Here is a 24685-nt window from a genome sequence, read left to right on the forward strand (position 1 = left end):
CCATTCCCCTCAGCCAGGGCTGCACTGAGCCCCCAGAGCAGACATTCCCATTCCCCTCAGGCTGCCCCGAGCCCCCCAGAGCAGACATTGCCATTCCCCTCAGGCTGCCCCGAGCCCCCCGGAGCTCCCGGCTCCAGCCCTGACCACAGAGGCACGGGAGGAAGCGAGGCCCGCGGCCTCTCCAGCAGGTCCCAGTCCAACATCTGCTTTCCATGTTCCCCTGGCAGGGCTCCAGGTGCGCACAGCACGCTCCTGTCTGTCTGTCTGTCTGCACACAGCAGGGCCCTCTGTCTCTCCAGCACCACTGCCCAGGGACCCGGCAAACCTGGGAGGGGGCACAGAGCAGCTCCCTGAGGAACACACACCCCTCGTCCCCTAAGGTTTAGCAGGAGAGCAGCGAGAGGGAAATGCCCAGGCTGGGGGTGCTCTGCTGTAACCCTGCCCATCTCCCGTGCCCATCGCCGCCCTCACCTGAGCTCAGGCCCCCGGAGATGTTGATGACAGAAGGCTTTTCCATCCAGGTCAAGTGGTCAAATGCATCCTCTTCGGATGGCTCCAGGATTTTCTTTAAAAAACTCGCCATGTGTCTCACTGAATCTACAGTGGGGTACAGAACGAGACACGGGGCCAGCTGGCCAAGCTGGGAGCTGGGCAGAGGCCACAGGCCGGGGTGCAGACCCTCCTGGGGCTCCTTTCCTACACGCTCTGTGTCGCTGCTGGCTGCCCGGGCTCGGCTCCCTCTCCCCTCTCGGGTGCCAGCCTCCCCAGCCCCGTTTCCCCCCGGTACCTGGATCCCACAGCCGAGCACTGGGCAGGGCAGCGGCTGCTGGAACCAAGGGCGCGGGAGACGCCCAGGAACGCAGCCAGTGCCGGGTGCCTGTGACAGCACAAAGCACCCCCAGCCCAGCTGCTTTTGTCCCCCAGAGCCACCCCTCAGTCAGTGCCACCAGCTGGGCTCAACCCAGCCACCCCCGCACACCCTAAAAGGGGTTTTTAAGGTGTTGGTCTCCTCTGCTGGGCTCCAGCTGGGTCAGCCCGGTGCTCTGGGGGCTCCCAGGGCACTCGGTGCTCCCGGGTTCGTTTCCTTAGGAAACCAGCCTGAAATCAGCCTGGCTGTCTCCTGCTGTTCCTGTTGTCCTGTGCACGGCCCTTGTACAGCCTCATCTGTCTCTGCAATGTCTCTGTCCCCTGGTCACCTCTCCACCAGGATGTGCCATTTCCTGGGCAGCTGGCACAAATCCTACAGGAATCCCCAGGGTGGCAGTGCGGGTCCCGTGTCCTGGGTCCTACAAAAACTGTTCTTAGCCATGAAACAAGAGCTCAGGTGCTGCTGGTAGCCTGGCTCTGAGCCCATACCCGGGCAGGGCTGCTGTCCCTGCAGAGGGGCCAGAGCAGCACTGGCACAGCCACGGGGCACTGCCCTGGCTCAGTGCTGCTTGTGTGTCACCTCACAGACCCTTCTGAAGATTCTGCTTTTATCTCCATGTATTTTAAAATCCTCCAGCCCAGCCCCAGGAGCTGCTGGAGCCGGAGTTGGATTCAGGGCAGATCCTGCCCTGCACAGATCCACAGGGGGAAGAGTCTTGCAAGAGCAGGAATGGGGTGACCTCATGGAGGCTTTCTGCACAAAGCCTGGGGGAACTTGTGATCCCTCCCAGAGCCTCCAGTTTGCTTTTTACAGCAAACTGGAGCTTGTGATCCCTCCCGGAGCTTCCAGCTTGCTCCTTAGGACAATCGGCAGGAGGAGCCCGGTCACCAGGGGGTTCCGGGGATTCCATCCTGTGCCTGATCCTCCTGCCGTGCTGCAGTGCGGGGCTCAGTGTGCTCTGCCCGGGTCCTTGCCCTCCTGGTGCCCGTGTGGGGCACACGAGGGGACAGGAGGGAGCAGCTCTCCTGCAGCCCCCGTCTGTGCCGTGCCCTGCAGGCCCAGGACAGTTTTTCCCGCTGGAACACGGAGCCCTGGCGGCAGGAGCCGAGTTTCACCTGCAGCAGGTGCCGAGGGCTCCCGCGGGCCCGGGCGTTGCCCCGGCCCGGCTGCGCTGGACGGGATTTGGCCGCTGGCGGTGTCTGCGTTGAGTAACGTCTCTGGCAGCGAGCAGCGAGCCTGGGGAGTGTGTAATGGAGCCTGAGTGCCACGAGAGCCCCGGGGGATGCCTGGGGCAGGGAGGGACAGCGGGACCACCCAGGCACTGCCCGCTCCGCTCCCAGCCCGGGGCCAGAGCGAGCAGCGCCCGGAGCAGGGAGCGCCCAGAACGGGCAGCGCCCGGAGCAGGGAGCGCCCAGAACGGGCAGAGCCCAGAGCGGGCAGTGCCCGGAGCGGGCAGCGCCCGGAGCAGGGAGCGCTCACATCGGGCAATGCCCAGCGCAGGCAGCGCCCAGAGCGGGCAGTGCCCGGAGCGGGCAGCGCCTAGAGCAGGGAGCGCTCACAGCCGGCAGTGCCCAGGGCAGGGAGAGCTCACATCGGGCAATGCCCAAAGCGGGCACCGCTCACAGCGGGCAGTGCCCAGCGCTGGCAGCGCCCGGAGCGGCTCCCCCGGCGGTGACAGCCTGCGACCCCGCCGTGTTCCCAGAGGAGGGCAGGCGGAGCCGCACTCGGAGGAGGCACAGCACATCTTTGTCGTATTTAAGGGCGGATTTTCATCATCGCAATCCTGAGCGGTGCAGTCAGAGAGCAGGAGGGGAGGGCAGGGGCAGAGGGCGGGAGCTGGAATGGCCGAGGTGGGACAACAAGGGAGGATGCTCCCAAAAAGGCAGCAGGAGAAACCAGCACATGCAGGCGAGCCGAGGAACTCCACCCAAACCACCCGGGGAGCGGGGCTGATCTGCGCCCAGGGCCGCCCTCGCACGGGTGGGCAGAGCTGGGGGGCACACGAGCTGTCACCATCCCCATCCCTGGCAGCTCCTGGCATGGCCTGGCACCTCCATCCCTCTTTCGGGGGTCCTGCAGAGGAGCCCCTGGGCGGTGACAGTTTGCTCAGAGCCTGTCACTAAAGCAGCTTTGGCACTCCCAGGGATCCTGCCGGGCCGGCTGAGCTCACTCCTGTCCCGGCCCCAGCGTGTCCCCGCCCTGCTGGAGCTGCAGCGTGCACCCAGCTCCCCCAGCTCAGGGACAAGGGCAGAGGGGAGGAGGAGAGATCAGAGCTGAGCAGGAGGCGATTCCCCATGGAAAACTGCAGGTTTCCTGCTCGGGATGCTGCCAGCCCGTCCCAGAGGGATGAGAGCAGCAGGGACTGAAGGGAGCAGCTCCCAAAGTCCCAAAGAGCCCCCCAAGGCCGTGCTAAGCAGAGCAGGGGATGCAGGCTCAGAACAAGGAAGAGGAGGGGTTTTGGTTTGTGGTTGCTCTGTGGCAGGCTGGGGCACAGGTCCTGGGCTTGTCCTGCTGTAAGGGAGCTCAGGGAAGAGGCTTCCAAGGGGATGAATTCCCTGCAGTCATGGAAACAGCCCTGGCTCGAGAGGCTCCCCAGCCCCAGTGGAAACACATCACTGAGGAGGATTCCAGGAGCTCCCACTGGTTCAAGCGTTCCTGGAAATGAATAATCCCTTCCTCTGGGAGCCCCCTGCCCTGGGAAGAGCCCTGCTCTGGAAAAAGCAGCGTGAGGACAACCTGAGGCAGCCCAGCTCCAGGCTGGGCTCTGGCAGGACAGGGAGTCAAGGCCACTCCTGGTGTGACACGAATCCGGCCGGGCTGGGCCAAACGCTGTGTCACTTCCACCAAGCCCCTGTCCCTGCAGAGCCGGACACTCAGCGTGGCCTGCCCATCCTCCTCAGGGCTGGGCTCCTTTCCAGATGCCTTTGGGGTGTGCAGGCAGAGTGGAACAATTTCCAGGATTTATTGTTTACAGCCAGGGATGCTTGTTCTGTGAGGGATACACAGGGAAATGCCTGTGGAGCCACCTCCGAGTCATTCCTTCCCTGGAATCACATCTCACCAGAGTCCCAAAAAATCCCTTTCCGTCCAGCATGACACACATTCCTCCTCCTCTGCCTGGTTAAGAGACCCTCAGCGCTGGGCTGAGCTCTGGGGAGGGGTCCCAGGGTGGGATTGCTCAGCCATGCCCAGCTCCACGTGGCCTTTCCCTGCAGGAGAACCGAGCTGGGGGCACAGACCTGCCCCGACCCCAGCTCTCCCTGGGCTGCCCCTGCTCTGGAGCCTGTGGGATGCACAGGAAAGCCCAGCACGCTGGGGACGGGCAGGAGGAGATAAGAGCATCTCCGGGAAATCTGAGTCACCCCGGCGTTCCTGGGGCGGGAGGGAGCGGTGGGAGCTGTCCCAGCGAGGGCTCGGACAGCTCCAGCCTCTCCCGGCACAGCACAGCAGCCCCAGCCCTGGCAGGGCAGGCTCTGCTTTTCCTGTCAGGGAGCGCGGAGCTCAGGAAGCAGCCAGGGCCACTGCCTCCCCTCCTCCTCAGGCTGCTGGAATTCCCTGCAGGAATTCATCCCTGCAGGAATTCCTGTGCCAGCCCTGGCCCCATTCACAGCTTGGGTCTGTTCTGGGGGAGCCAAGCCCAGGTTGGGACTCCCCAGCCCATCTCAGCAGGGCCAGCTCCAAAGGATGGGTCGGGAGAAGGTTTGGGGGGCTCAGACAAGGCCCTGGCACCCTCTGGCAGGGGCAGGGAGCTTTGTCACCCATGGTCACATTGGCCTCGTGTCCCACCCTGCCTGAGGACAGAGCCTGGCCTTCCACCCCATCCTGGGCAGTGTCAGCATGAAAAGCTCCTGCTCCATGGCTTTGCCTTGGTTCCACACAGAGAACCACAGTGACCCTCCCTGTGGTGGAGCTACACAGCCTGCCAGGTGTTCCCCCAAGACCCCACCCCAGGAGCAGGGACAGAGCCTCTCCTGGGATCAGTTTATTTCTGGTTTATTTGCACAGCCTGCCAGGTGTTCCCCCAAGACCCCACCCCAGGAGCAGGGACAGAGCCTCTCCTGGGATCAGTTTATTTCTGGTTTATCTGCACAGTGCTGGCACACGTTTTTGTTGGTGGGAAGGAGAGTGGCAGTGAGGAGACACCGAGCTCCAACTCCAGTAATGAAATATGAGAAGTAATTTCTATTCTGTTCTGACAGATCAGGCTCTTTGGGGGTGGTTTGTCACACCTGGAGCTGGACACACCAAACCCACCTGCTGAGAGCTCCTGGGACAGACCCCTTGGATGTGGGGGTGTGCTGAGGGCTGCTCCAGGGCTTAAAATGGGATGGATTTGATTTCACCTGTATGGGGCTGGTTTGAACAAACTACTGAAAGTGAAATCAGTTAATTGGAACCTTCTCTGGCTGTCAGTGAGTGACACTGTTCAGCTACCAGCAAATACAGGTCAGGAATGGCAATAAATTGCAGTAAATTCCACATCTCTGTGTCCAGGAGTGCTCCCACAGCTTGGATCCACGTCCATGCTTCCAATTCCCTCCAGACAGCGAGGTCGTCACCATTTCCCCTCGCAGCTGCTGAGTCCTGCAGACTTCCAAGGCTCCAGCCCTTGAGCTGGGCTCATTTTTTATTCCCTTTCCTTGAAGGCCCCGACACATCCGCGGGATCCGGCGGCTCCCGGCTGGACGCGCTTGGGCGTTGCTAAATCACATTTGAGGAAAACAGCTCAGAGTGTCCCACACACGGGCCCAGCGCCTGCCAGGGCTGCGAGCAGCAGCCAGATTTTGGCTTTTCTTCGGAATGACACAGGAAAGACGGAATGTCTCCCCCCCGACCCCGGGAAGGGTCACACAGATGGCTTCCAGGCCCGGCAGAGCTTCAGGACACGGGATAATTCCCGTGCACATGAGCTGGGCTGCTTCCTCTTGTGTAACTACAAGATTTTTGCAGCTGGAAGTCAGAGGTCCTGCGGCTCAAACCACGAGAGCAGAGCCGAGAGCTCTGCCAAGAGGGGCCAGGGCTGGAATTTCCTCCTGGTACATATTTAGAGCAGGAGAGACCTGAGCTGTGGGTTCACATCTGGGGCTGAGGATGCTCCACCAGGGGAGGATGCTCAGGGGGCAGAGCTGGGAGTTATTCCCTGAGGGAATTGCAAGGTTCCTGCTGCTTCCACACCTTGGGTGGTGTTGAGACTAAGTTAAGCAAGCACTGAAGGTCAAAAATTCATGTAGTCCCTCCCAAATCAGCCCATGGATCAGCCCAGGGATCAGCCCAGGGATCAGCCCATTCCCACCCACTCCCATTTGTCATTCCCTTCCTGGACTTTCTCCTTTTTTTCAGAAATCCTTGCAGGATGACAGCTCTCCCTACAAATGCCTGTATTTGCTACGGACTTGGGTGCAGATGGAAAATCCTCCTTTGGCCATTTGGACTCTGATTTTCAATGGACTTTTCCACCTGAGGCCCCGGGCCGAATCCTTTCCTAGGGAGCATTTATTAAATCACAGCGTGTTCCCCCAGATCGGGGCGGGCCCGAGGGCTGTTTGAGGCGGCCGGTCCCACACACACAGCGCTGGCAGCAAATTCCCTTTTTGCTGCCTTTTTCCAGCTGCAGGGCTGCTCCGCCCCTGCAGGCAGAGCGGTGAATCATGTTCCCGTTATATCCCTCACATCCCGCCCTGCCCCTGCCCGGCCGTGCCGCTCTGTGTCACCCTCTGCGGGGCCGGGGTGGCACCGGGGTGGCACCGGGGTGGCACCGGGGGGGCACCGGGGGTGGCACCGGGCCCGCGGCAGTGCCACGCCCGCAGGCGGCTCTGGGCGCAGGATCGATCCCGGGACACGCTCTGGACACGTTCTCCGCTCGGTTTTTAAATGATTATTTATTTAATTGCTCTTTAAGAACAGGGTGAGGGCTCCCTCTGCTGCTGGACAGGAGAGCGCTGGGGCAGAGCGCGGCTCCGAGCCCGGAGGGCAGCCCAGCTGTGCGGCTCCAGATGTTTGCTGCTGCTCCCTCGGGTTCCCTGCTTTCGGGATGACCCAAGAATTCCCTTTTTCCCAGCCCGGTGGTCGAAGAAAGAGTCGGGATTTTTCGGCTCGTGTTCACAAGGTTGTTTATTTTCTATTATCTAAAGTATTTTCTCTCAAACCCTCAGAGGTCTGATCTGCAGGTCTGCCAAGGGCTCACCGCCCTGCCCTGAGGCGGTGCTATCCCTTTATAGAGATGCATATATATATGCTTTATTTACAGTTATTTTCCAATACCTATCATCTATGTTAGACTGTCTACTTCTGCTTCAGGGCAATCCAAATGTGCCACCATCACCAAGAAGATGGAGGCTAGGAAGAAGGAAGAAGCATGGGACAATGTCCAAGCCTCCTAGACCCCTGTGGTAAAAATCCTCAAAATTCCACTTTTCACCCGGTGACAAGTGCTGTTGTGCTCGGTGTGAGCTCCCCAGACAGCCAGAGTGCCCCAGGGCCTGGCTAGCCCAGCTGCTCCCTTGCTGGCCCAACAAGGACCCCAAGCAGGGCTGTGCCTGTGAGATGAGGAAAATCCCAAGCCAAACTCCCAGCTGTGCTTGCACCATCCCAGCCAGATTTTGCTATTTCAGAGGAAAAAGTACTATTATTAATTTTTTAAAATATTTTATTATTATTATTGCTCCTGGAGTGTTTCTGCTCTGTAAACCCTCCGAGCTCAGCCCCACCCAGGTCTGGGGTGGGGCCGGCATTACCCAGCTGATGCTCGAGGAGCTGGCTGCGTGTGCAGTCCCGGGGCTTGTGGAAAAAAGCACATTCAGAGAATTTCTCTGCTCCGAGGCACCTCCCACTTCCTGCTCCCCAGGAAACCCCGGCACACAGCGAGTGAGAATCAAACCAGCCTCACACCCAACTGCAGCACAGATAAGAAATTTGGTTCTGATCCATGACAGGAATGCAATAATCTGCCAGTTTCTCAGAAGCCAAAAGCCTGAATGTTTGCCAAGAGCTAAAAATAACCCAAAGAAGGCTCTATTTAAAGGCACCTCTTAAGAAACGCCTCTGTCCTTGGTTAAATAAACTGCACTTCCAGAAAAGCCCTGTTTTCCAGGAGTCTGGGGGGAGCTTTGGCAGCAGGTGAATAAACATCGAGTCCAAGCCTTGTAACACATTCTGGAGCAGCAGCTGGTGGCTGGAGCTGTGCCAGCCCCTGGGCCAGCAGCGAGCAGGGGCTGGCAGGGCTGCAGCAGCAGGACTCCCTCTCCTCCCTGCAGGACCTGCACGGCCCACGTGCTGCAGGGTCTGTACCTGGGGGTTCGACTGAATTTGGCCTCTTCACACTGATGCCCTAGAAATGACTGATCCCAGGGATGGAAACGGGGACTGAAGTTCCTCTGGCGTGGGGCTGAGCACGGGGCACCTCTGAGATGAGCCCTGGGGAGACAACAGCTTCAGCTCCGTGTGGTGACAGCTCCAGCAGCTGGGGCAGGGTGTGCCCAGGGAGAACTGCAGAGCCCTGCCTGACAGAACTGAGCCACAGCTGCAGGAACAGTTTACATGGACAATGAACTCCTGCTAAAGGTGCCTGATGGGGGCATGGGGCAGAAATGAAGCTGAGCCATGAACCACAGAAGGGGCTGGTTAAACAAAGCAGCATTTTAATTTCAAGATTTTATAAATACGTATTTACAAAAGGAAGGTACCAATCCAGAGTTTAACAAATGTACAGCTGCCAGCACTGCAGAGCACAGGGAGAGGAACCAGGGTAATGCAACCCCACAATTCACAGCACCCAGCAGTCAAAAAGAAACCACCACGTAAATTCTTCACTCGCAATTCCTGACCAGAACGTTCAGCACAAGCTCCAGGGACACAGCCCCAGAGAGGAGCTGGCCCTCTGCAGGGATGAGCTCAGAGCACAGCACTGCCACCCCACCCAGGGCTGTCCCCAGCTCAGACTCCTGGGGGAGCTCAGGGACAGCACAGAGCTGGTCTGCAGGAGGGTGACACCGTGCCAGTGCCACCCCTGTGCCAGGAACTCACATCCCCACAGCCTGCTGGCCTGAGGAGCGGCCCCATGGCCCCAGTGTCCCCTCCAGGACACCCCATGGAGCCCTGTCACCTCGGTGTGACAGGCCAGGCAGGGTGCTGCTCTCACAGCCCCCGCCTGGAACGGGGTGCAGCCTTCCCTGGAAACTGCTTCTGCTCTTCCTCTCTCTCTCCAGACAGGCCCAGGCCTGCAGGATTCCCACAGGGCTTTAGGATGCTCTCCAGGTCTGTGAGTGCTTCAGAAACCAGGGCAGATCACAGGTCCCCTTCTGCAGCTGCCTTGGGTCTTCAGGGGTCTTCCAGCAGCTCCATTTCCTTCAGCTGCCCCTCACTGCAGCCACTCAGAGCCATTCCAGTCACAGCGAGGGATGCAGGGCCAAAACCTCACTCCTTGAACTGTAGCAGGAGCAGCAGCAACCTCCAAGAGCCAAACCTGCCCACAGCTGAAAGCACCCAGGCACCAAGTGCTGAAGGAGCAGGAGAGTTCCCAAGGCTCACCTCGTACATGGCTTTTCTGAAGAATCTCCAGCAAAATTTTTTAAACTCATCCAGTAGTTCTAAACCTCTATGAAACCCACTCAGGCTATCTTTTAATTTAAAGTTTAAGCAAATTAATTACTGTTAATCAAACTAAAGAGAAGACTTAAACACAAACTGCTAGTGGAAAATGGAATATAAGTTGCCAGGAGCGTTAACCTCAAGTCTTGCACAATTTATTTACTTCTTTTGATTCACACCTTGTGTGCAGCTCCCAAATTGCTCAGAGCAACTTCGCCATTGGTCACTGCTGGGAATGCAGCCTGGCTGGAGCTCCCACCACACTCAGGATGCTGCTTGGTCCTCTGTAGCCACGGTCTGCAGGAGGCAAGGTCAAAGAGGGCAGGAGAGCTCTGTGAGCCACTGCTGGGATTTGGGGGCACAACATTCATTTCTGCCAGAGCCTGAGACTGGCCTGGGCATCTGGGTAACCCCTGCCAGGTACAAGAACTCAGGAGCAAGCCAAGAACAGGATGGGCCCAGCACAGAGTGCCCAGCAAGGTCATCGGTGTTTGAGCTTCTGATCACAGTAGTGGCAGTAATTACAGCAAGTATCTGTGAACCCATGACAGCCAGAACACCTCTGCCAGAGTCACCAGAAAAGGCAGTCCAGCAGCAGTGGGGTGGGATGGGGTGGCTGTTCCTGCTGGAACATTTGCTCCCTTTCCTGGAAGGAGGAAAGCCAGAGCTGGGGGAGAACAGGAGCTGCTGAAAGGCAGAGCTGGGTGGAGGTGGGTGAGAACACGAAGGGCAGGGGCAGCCCTTTCAGCCAGCTGTCACTCCCAGCACACCAGCCACGTTCCAGAAATCCCCATGGCATTGCCCATGGCACCAGCCAATGCCACAGCACTGCACGTGGGGCTGGCTGGCAGCAATCAGCAGTGCTTGAGCCTTAATTAACGGGGCTCAGGCTCCCAAGCAGCAGCGAGGGAAGGGTCCCACGCACAGCCCAGAACACCAACCAGCCCCTCTGGCTTTCCCCAGGGATGCAGAGCCCTGGAGGCCTCACCTGCCGCAGGAACTGCTTCCCCAGGTAGCTGGTTGCCATGCTGGTCAGGTTCTTCCTGCTGCCAACCTTACACCTGACGTAGCCGTAGAGGTTGGCTCCCTGCAGCACCACCCCCATCACCACCACTGCCTGTGACAGGGAGAAGCATCAGCAGCTGCCACTCCTGGCTCACAGGGGGCAGAGCCACCGTGGGGCTCAGGGGGCACTCACCAACCACTTCACTTTGAAAGAGAAGAGAGCACTGAAGGCAAAGATCACCCAGATCATAGGGCAGGTGATCAGGCCCAGCCAGAAAATTCGGGACTCTGCTTCTGATGAGGTTTTACCCCCTTGTGCTGACACCTGAAACAGAAAGGAAATGGCAGTGAGCAGGCTGCTCCATCCTACAGATCCCACATCCTTAAAACCAGGGCAGAATCCCCACACTCCCTGGGATTTCCCTCCATACAAGAGCACTGGCTGCTTCCCAGACTAATTTCTGCATCACACAAGACATCTCTGCAACACGAAATGTTTCCACTTCAGGGAATCTTTTCAGGTTTCTCTCAGAATCACTGGATGCAGCAGCATCAAAACCTCTTGGAATGCTTGGGGCTAGAAGGGTAATTTGGGAAAAATGACATTTCCTGCATGGTTCAGTTAGCAGCATCAAAATCTCTTGGAATGATTAGGGCTAGAATTTGGGAAAAATGACATTTCCTGCATGGTTCAGTTACAAAGCTTGTAAACAGCCAAAGGAGTCATTTCCTCCCTCCAAAAACCACAGACTTGCATTACCTATATTAAGCCAGATCATGAGAACTTTTTAATAACTCAACAGTGAAAAAGCTCATCCAGCAGCCTGCACAAAACGAGGTCCCAGCAAAGCTCCCTGTGCAACCTCCCCTCCCAGCACCAGGGGTTCACAACGCAGACAAGGTTAGAGCAAAATCACCTTCCTGGCCTCAAACACCCAGTGACTCCTGCCATCATCATCCACCTGGTTCCACCAGCGAAGGCCAACCATGAGGCGCCCTGTGACGTTCTGAAAGAGAGGAGAACCCCTGAGCTCTGCTCTTCTGCCAGAGAAACTCCTGCCACAGCTCAGGGCCTGGGCTGCTGCTTTCCAGGGAGCCCGTCTGCCTCACACCTGGGAGAAGGAGAGCCACCCCTGTCCTCAGAAACCCAGCACAAGGGGCAGATCTGTGCTGCTCCCGAGCTGTGACCAAGCCTGTGCAGCCTCAGGAGGGAGTCTGATAAACGCTCTGCACTGGACTTGCAAAAGGAACCAAGTGCACAGAGGTGTCAGAGTGTATTTCACAATGCTCACCCCAGTACTTGAGGGAGCTTTGTGGTACCATTTTGTGGGAGAGGCACAAATAAATGACTTTTCTGAGACATGAGCATCCCTGTCAGTTATTTTTACACAGCAAGGCAAGGACAACTAAAGGCACAAGGGGAACTCACCTTTACAGCCCAGAAGTCACAGGACAGGAGGAGGATGATGGTCACCATGCAGGCAATGAAGCTGCTGGTTAAGAGCTCACAGAGCAGGTAAACTACAATGGCACTGACTCGGAAGAATAAGTGGAAAAATGATGCCACTGGGTGCCTGGAATGAAGGACAGGACAGTCACAGCTCCTGCACACAAGTGACACTGCCAAGGGTAAGGGTCAGCATCGTAACATGAATCCAGAGTCCTGGAAGTATGGGAATAACTGCCTGGGAGCTGACACAAGGAGGAGACATTCCAGAAACTCCCCCTGTCACCACCAACCTTATTTTTGACTTTTTGGATCTCCTGGATACATCATCATCTGCATCAAAGAGAGACACATCTTCAATGTCATCACTGCTGTCCTGGGGTGGAGCAGAGGCAAAGGGTTACAGGAGAGAAACAAAACCCCTGTCAAATCAGCCTGGGACAGTGCTCATGGCCCAGAAAACCAGAGGCACCTCAGCACCAGAATGCATTCGGGAGGAACGTGGAAATTCAACCACACACAAGCCTACAGTGTGCAATGGGAGACGATCAGCAGGCTCGGGCTGGTGAGCCGCAGCTGAGCCCCCGGCTGACCACAGCCCCGCTGCTCCGGGGGCGCAAGGAGCACCCGGCCGGGCCGGGCGCGTTCTCCCGCCCGGTAACGCCAGCTGGGGCAGCGCTTTTGCTCCTGAGCGGCGGGGCAGCCAGTGCCGGGACCGCAGGGGAACTGCCGGCAGAGAAGCGCTGTGCAGCCAGCCGTGCGAACGGCCCGAGCTCTGGTGCCGGCAGCTCGGCCCGTGCCGCGCACCGCGGCCGTGCAGGGCCTGGCCCGGCACCGAGCGCGCCCGGGGCCTGCGGGCAGCGGGTCCCGCTCCGGCCCCGATCCCACAGCCCGTGCCCAGGCCCTGCTCCGGCCCGAGCCCCCGGCCCTGTGGCCGAGCCCCTGGTCCCGGTCCGAACTCGGATCCCGCTCCGGTGTCCCTGTCCCGGTCCCGGTCCCGTACCATGGTCGGAGCCGCCACTTCCGCCCCGCCGCATACGTCACGGCCGCGGACCAATCGCGTCGCGTCCCTCGACCCCGCTCGGCCGCTCCGCACCCTGCGCGTGCGCGCTAGCGGGGGCCGGGCGCGAGACGTGGCTGGGATGGGCGGGGCCGCCGCCAACGGCCCTGAGGGACCCGGGGGGACCCTGAGAGACCCTGAGGGACCCTGAGGGACTGGCACCCTGAGGGGATCCGGGGCATCCCGGGAGCCGGCACCCCTGAGGGGAGCCGGGGGATCCCGGGAGCCGGCACCCCTGAGGGGAGCGGGGGATCCCGGGAGCCGGCACCCCTGAGGGGATCCGGGGCATCCCGAGGGGATCCCGGGAAGCCGGCACCCCTGAGGGGATCCGGGGCATCCCGAGGGGATCCCGGGAGCCGGCACCCCTGAGGGGAGCAGGGGGATCCCGAGGGGATCTCGGGAGCCGGCACCCCTGAGGGTCCCGAGGGGATCCGGGTGCTCGCAGCGGAGCCCCCCCAGCTGCCGGCAGGGGCCGATTCACGGCTCCGAGCTGAAGGCAGCCCTGCCATCCTCCTCGCTCCTCACGGCCGCTGTGGAACCAGCCCTGTCCCGGTGTTTCCCACCAGGCTTTACTGAGAGGGTTCCCGCGGCTCCTCGGCCGCAGCAGGGCGGCTTTATCCGCGTTCCTTGGCAGAAGCTGCCATCGTGCGGCGGAGCTGCCGTCGCTCCGTCCTGCCCGGCCCGGCTCGGCTCGGCTCGGCTCGGGCCCCCCGCCCGCCCCCCGCCCCCCCCCGGTTTTTTTTTTTTTTTTTTTTTTTTTTGCCGGAGGGGATCGCTCCGTCCTGCCCGGCTCGGCTCGGTTCGGCTCGGCCCCCGTGCCAGCCGCCAGCCTCCCGCGGTTTTTTTTTGTTTTGTTTTTTTTTTTTTAATTCTGCACTGACTTTATCCCAGCGTTTGCGAGTCGAAGATTGCATTGAATTAAACAAACCAACACTAATCACAGCCCTACTGTGAGGAGAGTTTCAGAGACTCATTTCAAACCAGGACAGCTGCTGAAAGCCCTTGGCATGACCATAGGCAGAACCAGCCTCTCTCAAACCTCTATGCAACAGATTTTTGGTGCGCCAGCCCAGACACTCAAAGCTAGATAAATAGCTTTTTTCAAACACTGGAAAGGTTTTTGTCATCCTGTTAAGTTCTCAGCATTAGTGGAAACCACAAAATGACAGGATGGTTGGGGTTGGAAGAAACCTTGAAGACCATCCAGTTCCATCCCCCTGCCATGGGCAGGGAACCTTCCACCATCAAGTACAAGTAGGCACCGATCCACGGGAATGGGGAAATTGAACCCCTTATCCTATTTTGCGTTCATAGAAATGAAGTCGAAGCTGCTTTCCGCAGCTCCTGGGACAGTTCCTCCCCAGGGCAGCGCTGGAGCTTCCCCTGCTGAACCTCCCTGGGTTCCCTCAGCTCCGTCCAGCCTGGCCGGGCCCCTCTGGATGGCAGCACCTCCCTGGGGTCAGTGGCACCTCAGGGCTCCCTGCCCATGGTCTGGGGCATTAATTAGTGATGATGTTAAACAAAATCAGACCCAGGATCAACCCCCAGCTGCTGCCCTCCAAGCAGACTTTGTGCCACTGATCCATCGGCTTTCAGTCCACACATCTCCAGCTTCTACACCCTGATCAATCCAGAGAAACTCTGATAGGAAGTTTTTATTGTTATTCTCACAGGGTTGAACCTGTCCTGAGCTGTGTTGGTGTCAGACAGTGCCATGCTGGTAATGACAGCAGGTTTAGGGAGTTAAATCCAGGAGAGGGCTCAGTCCATTCACTGCCTTGATGAATAGCTGAATGTACCAACAGTATTTCTTAGGAACACTTACAGTGGGGCAGTGTTTTACCCTTAAAACCACAGGGAGTATCCTTAAATATACTAAACGTACTTGAATGTATATAAATGAATACATCTGTATTTTATACCCAAAGCCACATGGCAGGCTCAGCTGGACACCAGAACCCCAGGCCGTGGCCGTTGGCTGGACTTGGGATCACCTCAGATAAACGTGTTGTGCCCGAGTTCTGGAGCAGGTGTTTTCCTCTCCCCAGTAAAAGAATCCACAGGCAGGCCTTTCATTTTCCTCAGCCAGGCTTTCCTTCTGGCTCTTTCTTTATCTTCCGTGGGCTTTGCCTGCTGTGCCTGCTGCTGAGCTGCCACGGCTGCCTCACGCACCTCCTGCTCTGCTGTCAGGAGCCGGAGCCCGCTGTCCCTGCGGGAAGCGTAGGGACACGAGGGCTTTGTTCTCCTGGCAGCTTCATTCCTCATCTCTGCAGCCGTGCCGGGCGTTGGCTGGATCAGCTCTGAGGGAGCTGTGCAGAGATCGATGAGCTGATCCCCGTCTGTGGGACCAGGAATGTCTTTCCCACGGCCACTGGGAGTTTTCCTTTCTCCCAGCGAGCCACAAAACTTGGGACGTACAACACAGGGGGCAGGGATGGAGGATTTCACAGTGGGGCTGTGCAAAGAGTTCTTCAGCCTGAGCCGCAGCATTGTGGTTTCAAAGGGCGTTGAGGTTTTTGTCAGGGTCAGAGACTGGCCGTGCAGCCTGGCGCGCCGGAGCTGGGCTGCCCGCTCCTCCCGGTGCCGCAGGGCCGTGCTGGGCACCGGCTCCTCCCCGGGGCGCTGCTGCTGGGCTGCCCTGCCTTTGGCAGAGAGCAGGCTGGGGCTGCGGCTGGCTGCGCCTCTGCAGAAGCTCTGCAGCCTGCCGATTGTGAGGAGGAACTTGTCAGGAGACAGGGGACTCCTTGGGTCTCTCTGGGGCAGCTCACACTCCAAAGTGGCCTCTGCCTCCTCAGCTGCAGGGGAAGCAGGGCCCTGCTCAGCTTCATCACCTGTAGCCAAAAACAAAGCAACACATTTGGGGTTGAGAGGCTTTCCCACACACTGCAGAGCACAGAGCCAGAGAATCACTGAGTAAGCTGAGTTGGGAGGGACCCACCAGGATCATCCAGCCCCTGGCTCTGTCCCTGCCCAGACCCCCAACAGTCCCACCCTGTCCATCCCTGGCAGCGCTGGCCAAAGGCTCCTGGAGCTCTGGCAGCCTCGGGGCCGCGCCCATTCCCTGGGGAGCCTGGGCAGTGCCAGCACCCTCTGGGGAAGAACCTTTCCCTGATCTCAGCCCGACCTGCCCTGGCCCAGCTCCAGCTGTTCCCTGGGTCCTGCCTTTTACCAAGCAGAGCATCAGTTGCCATCTGCTGGCCGGGACAGCAGGAGCCTTTTCCCAGCCCATCAGTTTATCTGCAATACTCAGTTTGTGGAGCTGGAGGACTTGTCACCACACTGCATTGAATAGCTCTGACTAAAAACAAAATAACATCCCCGTGTTACAATTGAAAAGGTGCCTGTTTCTGTGCAGTTCCCTTTCCCAGTGATAGCAGATCCTGAATGTAGGTGTTCTCTCACTTTCTGGGGTGTTTGTAATGAATAATTCAAGCCCTGAATCAGCAGCGTGTTTCCAAGCCCACCAGCTGTGTGAGTATGAATACTACTACTGATTTCTGTCTTACTCAGTTGGAAAATGACAGTGCCTGTCTGAGAAATGTGTTGAAGTTACACCAAACCCTTGGAAAAGGCAGAAAGGTTTCACAGAAGCCTAGAAAATGACAGAACCATTGAAATGGAACAGCACATCTGCTCTTGACAACAGCAGAGAGTCTGAATATTGCCTGGGCTGGAGGCAGTGGCTGCTTGGTTTGTAACTCAGTTTGGAAAAGGCAGAAAAGAAGAGGCTCAGTGTGATACTTTTGGGTCTTCCACGGCTCTTTGGTCCCTGGCGAGATCTCGGGGACTTGTTCTGAGCTCGCTGCTGCTCTGCACCGGCGCCCTGGCGCTTCCCCTTCTGGGACCTCCTGTCCTGCTTCAGCACCTCTCTGTCTGTGGGCAGGGAATAGTCCCACAGCACATCCTCGAACTGGAGCAGCAGCACTCTGCTGGGGGAGTTGGTCACCAGCCTGGAGGAGGGAGGAAGAGCCAGAAAAGCACAGGAATCACAGACACGGCAGGTGCTGCCTGAGGGGCTCCTGTGCAGCACGAACCCCAGGGCCTCCAGTAGATCTGAGATCATCATCTCTCCTTGGAGGAGCAGCAGCAACTGACCCCATCAATCAGACACTGCACATTTCAGCTTGTGCTCTGTGGGAGTCTGGTGCTCTTTTCATTCAGCTCCATGGCAAAATTAATTTAGAAATAATTAGGATGAAAATTTCCAGCAGTGGACAGAGCTAGATCAGAGTAGTGCTAAAGGATGGAAGTACCTAACTGCAAATGCTTTATTGTCAGGGACATCTGAGTGTGGATTGAAGGGCTGTGCTGGGCTGGTTGGGATGGTGTTAATTTCTTCATGGCTGCCCATTTATTGCTGTGTTTTAGAGCGTGGTCACCCAGCCCTCAAAGCACAGCAATGTTTTAGCCATTGCTTCCACAGAAGCTGGGAGCCACCCTTAGTTAGAGGTGCAAAATGAACCGGGAAGGATTTCTCATTATTGGCCTTTACAAAGAGGCTGTGGGTCAGGGAACAGGCAGAGACTGTCAGGTATTGGCTTGATTCTCCACCCTCCTAAGAATTTCTGATTTCAGCTTTACAGTTGGGTCTGTATCTTCAGCTGTAGAGAAACAGGAAATTGTACGTTGCTGAAGAGACTGAGGAAATGTTTTCAGCCATTGTCAACTAAACCAGGTTATTGAAGCAGTTAATAGATAGTGGAACCCTTTGAAAGTTATTTGCGAGAAGGAAAAACACACAGTTCCTTGAATTTCAGTGTAATCTACCAAATTTGGGTCAGAGCCTGCTGGCAGTGCTGTCACCCACCTGTTTCCTGCAACACAGAGAGCAGACACGGGGTCCCCGCTGCCGGTGGGCTCCAGCACTTTGAGGCAGGAGCCAGTCAGGAAGTTGAATATCCGAATGCATCCATCAGCACAGCCACTGATGACTCTGAGGTACAGGAACTCCAGGGACAGGACTTCCCTGAAAACACACCAGGTGAGCTGGCACTTCCACCGTGCTTGCACAAGGAGAAATGCCCAGCGAGCTCTGTGAGCCTGCAGGAGAAGCAGAGCCCTGGCTGCAGCAGCAGCCTGCACTGAGGGGCTGATCAGGACATTGCAAAGGTCTGGCAGAGATCTCTCAGATCACTCCACCTCCAAACCAACAGCCCAGTGCATCCCTCCACTGGAAGGTGTCCCTGCCCATGGCAGGGGGTTGGAATGAGGTGATCTTTAAGGTCCCTTCCAACCCAAACCATTCTGGGATTCTGTGATTGCATGCTCCCCATAGCAACCATATGGTCCTGGCCATCTGCTGCATTTGAAATTTCAGTTTTATGTCCAGAAAAATCAGTGAAAACCATACGATTCTCCAGTTTTCACAGTTTTAGATACAATTTAAGTCTGAGAGGATGGCATAACACGCAGTTGGTCAGCATGAACCTGGGCCCCCTCTATTCCTGCCCAGGTGATGGGACCCCTGTGGCACACAGCAGGGGATCCTTGCAATATTGGACTGTGCTCTGCTGTCTTTAGTCATCCCTGGTTGTGATAAAGTGTTGTGGGTTTGCATTTCAGGTTCTTGCAGGTCTTAACTGAAAATGCTGCTTGTGACCTCAGGGTGCCTGACAGAGCCTTTGAGATAAAGGTTGGTGAAAGTGGGGATATTTCAAACCCTCAGACTGGTAATTAGGGCATTTTCTGCTCCTGTAAGGGGCACTTTTTCTTTACAGATTCAGTCCACTGTTGAATACAACTTCAAACACATCTGATTCCTACTTGGGATGGAAGAAAGCAATCAGGCATCTCCTAAATTTTCCCAACATGCTCCATCCCAGGGCATATCCATCACTGCTGCCTGTGACGAGGTGCCACTGGTCAAAGGACAAGCAGAGAACTGGGCCTTGGTGCCTCTCTAATGTCTGCAAAGTAAAAGGAGAAGGCACAACACCATCAGTAATCGTGATGTAAATGTGTCTGAGGTGTCCATGGCTTTCAGGACACCAGCCTGACATGGTTTTATAGAGTGTTATTGTAGCAGTGCCCCCATGGATAACTGTGTTTGTTTTATAGGCACTGAAGTGTTCTGGGCTTGGTGCTGCTGCTGAGCTCCTGGCATGGAATAATATCCCTTTTCTGTCTTTATTCCATGTGATAAAGAGATGTTACTCCACTGAGACCTTTGTGGTCTCTGGAATGCTGTCCCAGGAGGGAAGAGGGAGCTGCCCTGGCTGTGGGGAAGGGGCTCAGCTGGAGCTGGGATATCTGGGCTATCTCTCTATTTCTCTGCAGGTAAAGAGCTTCCCTCCTCTCCCAGTATGGACTGGCACTGATCCTGGACACCTGAGCAGGGAATTCACAGACTCAGAGCTCCCGCAGCTGCCCAGCTGCTCCAGAAGCTGCTGCTGAGAGCAAGGTTCCCGTTTTGGGCTGACCCTGGTGCCTCCAGCCCAGGTCAGTGAAGCTGTCCCATCATCTCCCCAGGTTCAGAAGGTTTCTGTGGGAGCAGCGATGAACAAAGCTACAGAGAGCGAGCAGTGATGGGGGTGAAGGAAATCACACCTTGCCTTAAAATCAGCAGCTGGTTGCAACTCAGTTTTTTAATTATCTGCTGTTGCCTTGATTGGTTTAGACTGATTTAGGGCTTATTTGGGGGGATTAATTTCTTTTTTAGAAAGTCTTCCACAAATCCAAAAAACTGTGATGAACTAGCAGAGAATTGTGACCATTTAGCACAGAATTATCCACCCAAGAGGAACTCACCTTGATCAGAGCCCCTGTCTCAGCACTCCAGACCTTCACCAGCCCTCGGTGACCCCCACTGACCACGTGGGTCCCGTCCATCCTCACTGCCCCCACAGGGCTGCTGTGCATCAGGGTCCTCAGACACTTCCCACTCTTCAGGCTCCACACTGCTGGGGCAACAAGGAGGAGAATTAAAAATGCATCTGCCCCGGTGATGAGTTTTGGGAGTACAACATGCATTAAAGAATACTGTTGGATTACAGTCACACCTGGTACCTGCAGCTCTGTGAGGAGCTGAGTGTTGGCTTAAAAGGCATAATTGCATGGCAAACAGTTTAAATGTGAAGTCCAGAAAAAGCACATCTTTTTCACCTTTATTCTATAAGGAAACATCTGGCAAGGCTCAAAGTTGATACGACTTGCCCAAGAGTTGGGATGGCATTACAGCCACAAAGCCATTAATTCTGAATAAAAGCAGAAATAACGAGAATTTAGTCCCTGACACAGTCAGAGACCGTGTGTGCATGTGTCCCCAGCTGTGACTCACAGCCTCCCTTGCAGCCCACCCTGTGTGCCGCTCGCGCAGCCCCCTGCCCTGCTGCAGAGGTTCCCTGTGGCTGGCAGCCCCCGTGCCCCTGCTCTCACCTTTCACCATGCCATCCGCAGCTCCCGACACCAGCTGCTCCTGCTGGGAGTGCAGGCAGGTGATGGTCGCATAGTGGCCTGTCAAGGTCCTCACACAGGCACCACTGTGAATATTCCAGCACCTGCAGAGAGGAGAACTCTGCCATTCCTCCCGTGTGGTTCCATTGTTATTTCCTGTTTGATGTGCCCAACCCTGCTCCCACACGCCAGGTTAAAATCAGCAGCTGTTCCACTAAAATTGCAGCGCTCGAGTCAGGGTTACATTGTCGTTTTACCCCTGTCCTTCCCTGCCCCCTGGTGCTGTGGGCTGGGTGTCCCAGGCACAGCGCAGCTCACCTGATGCTGGGCTCCAGGCTGGTGCTGCCGAGCAGGAGCCCCTTGTCCTCGCGGAGGCACAGGGCCGTGACGGGCCCGGCGTGGCCGTGCAGCAGCAGCGGCTCCTGCTGCCCTCCCGGCACCCGGAGCAGCCTCAGCCTCCTGCTGCCAGCGGCCACCCAGTCCCCGCCGCCGTAGTGGGCTCTCCTCCTGCTGTCACACCTGGCAGAGGCAGTGCCCGGGCTGAGCTCTGGCCAGCTGCAGGCCTGGCTCAGCATTTCCCTGCCCTTAGCTGGGCACAGTGGGCAGCACTCGGGTGGGGAATCCTTTGCAGACACCACACAGTCCCTAAATCTGCACAGCCCCCTTTGTATCAGGGTGGGCAGGGGGGCGAGGGCTCCTCCCAGCCCCATATCCCTTGGGATACACCATGGATCACCAACCCTTATTCCTTTGAAAACAGCTTATCTTGGGATCTTTATTTTAAAAATGGAGATTTCTTAACGCTGACACTGAGGGACCCTTCTCAACCATCCAGGAGCATCACAGGGAGTGGAACAGCTTTCCTAAAGCTGCTCTTGGCCCCACAGCTGGGCACTCTACTCACTGCTGCATGAGGACACAGGTCTTGTAGGGGCCACAGAAGACATTCCTCTCTTCCAGCTCGATCTTTTGAGTTTTCAGTTCCCGATAGGCTTCATGCAGACTGAAATCCTCTGTCTGATGGCAAGGGAAATAAGGAAAAGTAACTCAGAGAGGCAGGAATGCAGCATTATTCCATAGTATTGAAACTATCGGCTCTAGGGTGAGCCCAGAGTAAGGAAAACCAGAGTGCAGCAAGACCCTGCTTAGCCCAGGGCTGTTCCCAGGCCGTGTTCTGTGGCATGAATGGAAGCCCTGAGAGCTGCACCCTTTATTCTGGCCCCAGGATTGCCTCCCAAACTCCCTCCCATGTGGGAAGGTCCCTGTGAACTGCTCAGGATGGGGCAATCTAAAAGCAGGAGTGGGAAAGAATGAAGCAATTCCAAATTCACTGTGTGTCTCCCACGAGCTGTCCTCTCTGCTCCCCAAACTCTGACACGCAGCCTCCAGCAAACCTTGGATTTACGCCTCTTCTTCGGCTCCTTGTCCTTCACTTCAATGACCTCACCCTCATCATCTAACTGGGGAATTTGCACATCGACTCTTTTAGCATAGTTTGGAATGGTTTTTCTAGGACACAACTCCTGGAATAAACCAACAGAGGCAACAGTTACTGCAGAGCCCACGCTGGCAGGGTGTGCTGCTCATCTCCTCGGGGTGCTGGGGCTCCCTGCAAAGCTGAGCTGCACACTCTGGCTTCTTGTTGAGGCCTGGCTTACATTTAGCACTCTATCTATCTCAGGTTTAAATTCTGGTGAAAAATAATTGCTTTTTATTATTTTTTTCCAAACTCTAGTCTTAGGCTTTTAATAAGAAGCAAAATTTGGAGCTCATCTCATCTTTGGCAGGCACTCAGTTGATTCAGAATCCAAACTCACTGAGATGGAAGGCTCTCAAAACACCTCAGTCAACACTCAAGATTCATTTTTAGCCTGTGAAACCTTCCCTGAAGCCTTTTCTGAAGACCAGCACAGAGCTGAGGTTCTGTGCTCCCTTCACAACCCAAAGCAGCAGAGGCTCCAGGCGGTCCCTTGGGGGAGGCTCCTTCACACCTCGCTCTGTCTGTGGCAGGTCCTGCTGGCCAGGCCAGGTCTGTCCCAGGAGTTCTGCATTCCTGTGCCCCAACCACCCCCCCAGCTCCTCACAGACACCTTCACTTCCCTTGCCCAGTGTGGAGCAAGTGAAGCTCATTCCTGAGCTGCCGTGGGAGCTGTTGTAGCTCTGCCCAGACTCCACTACCTCTGGAAAATTTCATTGTGACCAAATCTGCTTTCCTGAAGAATGTTTGGATGCATTTTCGGAGCCTCAGACTCTCTAAAGGAGACTAAAAGGCATCCTTGTGACAGTGTGAAATGTCAGCTGGCTGTGCTCTGCAGCTGGAGGTGGAAGGGCCATGGCAGGGTTGGGGGGCAGCCTCTGGTACAGGAATTTCCATTTAACAGCTTGGGCAGCAGCAAACCCCCCTCTTTTTGAAGTGCCTAATGGCAGCAGGAGCCCAGGTGTCCCACCTGCAGCTGCAGGAGGTTCTTGTGTACTGTGCTCCAGCACTCCTTGTCCTCCCGGACCCGCCTGACCAGGAACTCCCAGTGACCGTTCACAGCAGAGCAGGCATCCAGGGATTTGTGATCCAAAAGCCCTGGGAGGTTAAAGGGACAGGTTGGCTGAGCCCCTCTGGACACCATTCCTTACCCTTAGGGGAAAGCACTGGAAAATCAGAGCAGCTTACCCAGGATGGCCATGGAGAGCTGGAATGGCAGCACGCGAGTGAAGTCCTTGGCTTGGCTGGCATCAGAGCCTGACGGGAGAGACGCAGGAACCATGGTGACATCTGCACCAGCTGGGGACAAAGGTCAGCTGTCCCCTGCACCGGGACCTTCCTGGCAGGGCACTCAGTGTTCTGGGGCCAAAAGCACGCTCTGGTGCTTGGCCACCTGGAAAACAGGGAATTGACAGTCCTGGAAGTGCTCGAGTTTTGGTGGCATGGACAGCGCCGCTGTCAGCAGCGCCCTGGAGGAGCGGCCTGGTCTGTAACTCATCACTTGGGCGCTGTGCAAGGCACAGGAAAGAGCTGGGAGCGCTCCTGCTCTGCAGGACAGCCCGCAGCAGCGGGGCTGAGGGACACGGTGACATCTCTTCCCCCTCCTCCCTTATGGAAGCAGCAGGCGATCAGCACGGGAAGGTGACAGCCCCAGGCTCCAAGGGGGCACAGCAGGGCCACCCGTGCCAAGGACATCGCCCCGATTTGCTGAGAGCAGAGCAAAACCTTCTCTGCCTTTAGCCGCTCCATTTCCAGCAGTACGGGCACGACTGGAGCTGTGACATTCAGAAGGAAAGGAAGGAGCCGCTCACCTGCCCGGGGCTCCTCCCCGCCACCGCCACCGCCACCGGCGCGGCAGTTACCGTCACCTGCAACCGCAGCCGCGGAGCCGCTGGGAGCCCGCGGGCCCTGCCCCGGCGGCGGGCGTGGGGATGTCCAGGGATGGTGCCGGGGGATGGCAGGGGGATGGGGATGGCAGGGTGCCGGGGGATGGCAGGGTGAAGGCAGTTTCGGGGGGATATTGGGGTGCTGGCAGCTATTGGGGGATGTTGGGGGGTGTTGGATGTCAGAGTGCCAGCAGCCCCCCCGGGATGGGCACCTGCAGTCAGGGCAGGGCACCATGCCAGCCCCGAGCACAGCTGGGCTGGGCGGTGGCACAAACGGGCACAGAACGCCCCGGGAAGCAGAGCACGGGTGGCCTTTGGACAACTGTTTGGTGTCCAAACCCGTGTTTGGTTTTGCACACAGAAGCACAGAGGTCACCCAGTTCACAGGCACAGTGCTGACCCAGGGCTTCAGGCAGGGGTTGAGCAAAGGCTTCGCTCACACACATTTCTGACAGGCAGCTCTGCCTGCCTGAGCTTCCCCAGATTAAAAAAGATCTGATTTAGTCATCTAAGAGTCACAAATGCCCTTAGAGTCAGAGTAAAGGCTGGTCTGCATCATGTGGGACAAGGCACGCCAGGATTAACCAGGTCCTGATGTCACCTCCCCCAGGGCAGAGTCCCTGCTGTCCCCCTCTCCGTGCTTGCAGGAGCACCCCAGCAAGGCAAACCCCACCAAAGCCAGCTCTGAGACCCCTGGAGAACCCCAATTTTCCCCATACCCTGAAGTCCCCAGTGCTGACACAACACCCTGTGCAGCACCCTCAGCCGCGGGCAGGGGGACGGGAGGCTGCGAGCACATCCCGCCGGGCCAGCTCCCCTCAGGACCCCCAGGACCACTCCAGCAGCTGCACACGGGGCTGGACTGGCTCCTGAGGGCAATTTCTGGAGTTAATATTGATGTGAAGGAATCAGAGAAGTGCAGCCCAGCAATGAGATAGCAGGTGTGTGTTTTTGGAAGGTGAGA

General features: G+C 57.1%; 2 protein-coding genes across 6 annotated transcripts; both read right to left on the minus strand.

The window, feature by feature from the left end:
• Nucleotides 1–8481: 8481 nt before the first annotated feature.
• On the minus strand, nt 8482–12991 carry LOC120499728 (Golgi apparatus membrane protein TVP23 homolog B-like). Its single transcript, XM_039703758.1, has 7 exons — nt 12910–12991; nt 12200–12282; nt 11889–12033; nt 11377–11466; nt 10653–10784; nt 10443–10571; nt 8482–9751 (listed from the first exon to the last, which is right to left on the minus strand). Exons 1-7 carry the CDS (start codon nt 12910–12912, stop codon nt 9719–9721), a joined length of 615 nt encoding a protein of 204 aa, XP_039559692.1. The 5' UTR covers nt 12913–12991; the 3' UTR covers nt 8482–9718.
• Nucleotides 12992–14606: 1615 nt separating this feature from the next.
• LOC120499724 (F-box/WD repeat-containing protein 10-like) lies at nt 14607–23680 on the minus strand. Of its 5 annotated transcripts, none has more exons than XM_039703750.1 (11): nt 23024–23680; nt 22806–22933; nt 21753–21881; nt 21263–21375; nt 20677–20877; nt 20341–20462; nt 19714–19862; nt 18730–18872; nt 17774–17932; nt 16708–16916; nt 14607–15797 (listed from the first exon to the last, which is right to left on the minus strand). In XM_039703750.1, the coding sequence occupies exons 1-11, from the start codon at nt 23115–23117 to the stop codon at nt 14962–14964; spliced, it is 2283 nt and encodes a 760-aa protein (XP_039559684.1). In that variant the 5' UTR covers nt 23118–23680; the 3' UTR covers nt 14607–14961. The 5 variants fall into 5 exon arrangements, with proteins under 5 accessions (XP_039559684.1, XP_039559683.1, XP_039559685.1 ...); XM_039703749.1 differs by having other exon boundaries at nt 19714–19865; XM_039703751.1 differs by lacking the exon at nt 22806–22933 and having other exon boundaries at nt 19714–19865.
• Between the last annotated feature and the right edge of the window lie 1005 nt (nt 23681–24685).

Source organism: Passer montanus, unplaced genomic scaffold (genome assembly GCF_014805655.1).
Source record: "Passer montanus isolate IOZ18808 unplaced genomic scaffold, ASM1480565v1 scaffold168, whole genome shotgun sequence".
NCBI lineage: Eukaryota > Metazoa > Chordata > Aves > Passeriformes > Passeridae > Passer > Passer montanus.

Bases quoted from the DNA above. Each gene is read 5' to 3' on its own strand.
- LOC120499724 (XM_039703749.1), bottom strand. From the start codon at position 23,117: ATGGTTCCTGCGTCTCTCCCGTCAGGCTCTGATGCCAGCCAAGCCAAG. The intron at 22,934-23,023 runs GTAAGCTGCTCT...TTAACCTCCCAG, and splicing joins GCTCTCCATGGCCATCCTGG to GGCTTTTGGATCACAAATCC. The intron at 15,798-16,707 runs GTATCACACTGA...TTTTGGCTACAG, and splicing joins GAGCCGTGGAAGACCCAAAA to GTGATGAAGCTGAGCAGGGC.
- LOC120499728 (XM_039703758.1), bottom strand. The intron at 11,467-11,888 runs GTGAGTTCCCCT...CCTCTCTTTCAG, and splicing joins GTGACTTCTGGGCTGTAAAG to AACGTCACAGGGCGCCTCAT. The intron at 10,785-11,376 runs GTGATTTTGCTC...TTTCTGTTTCAG, and splicing joins GGGTGTTTGAGGCCAGGAAG to GTGTCAGCACAAGGGGGTAA.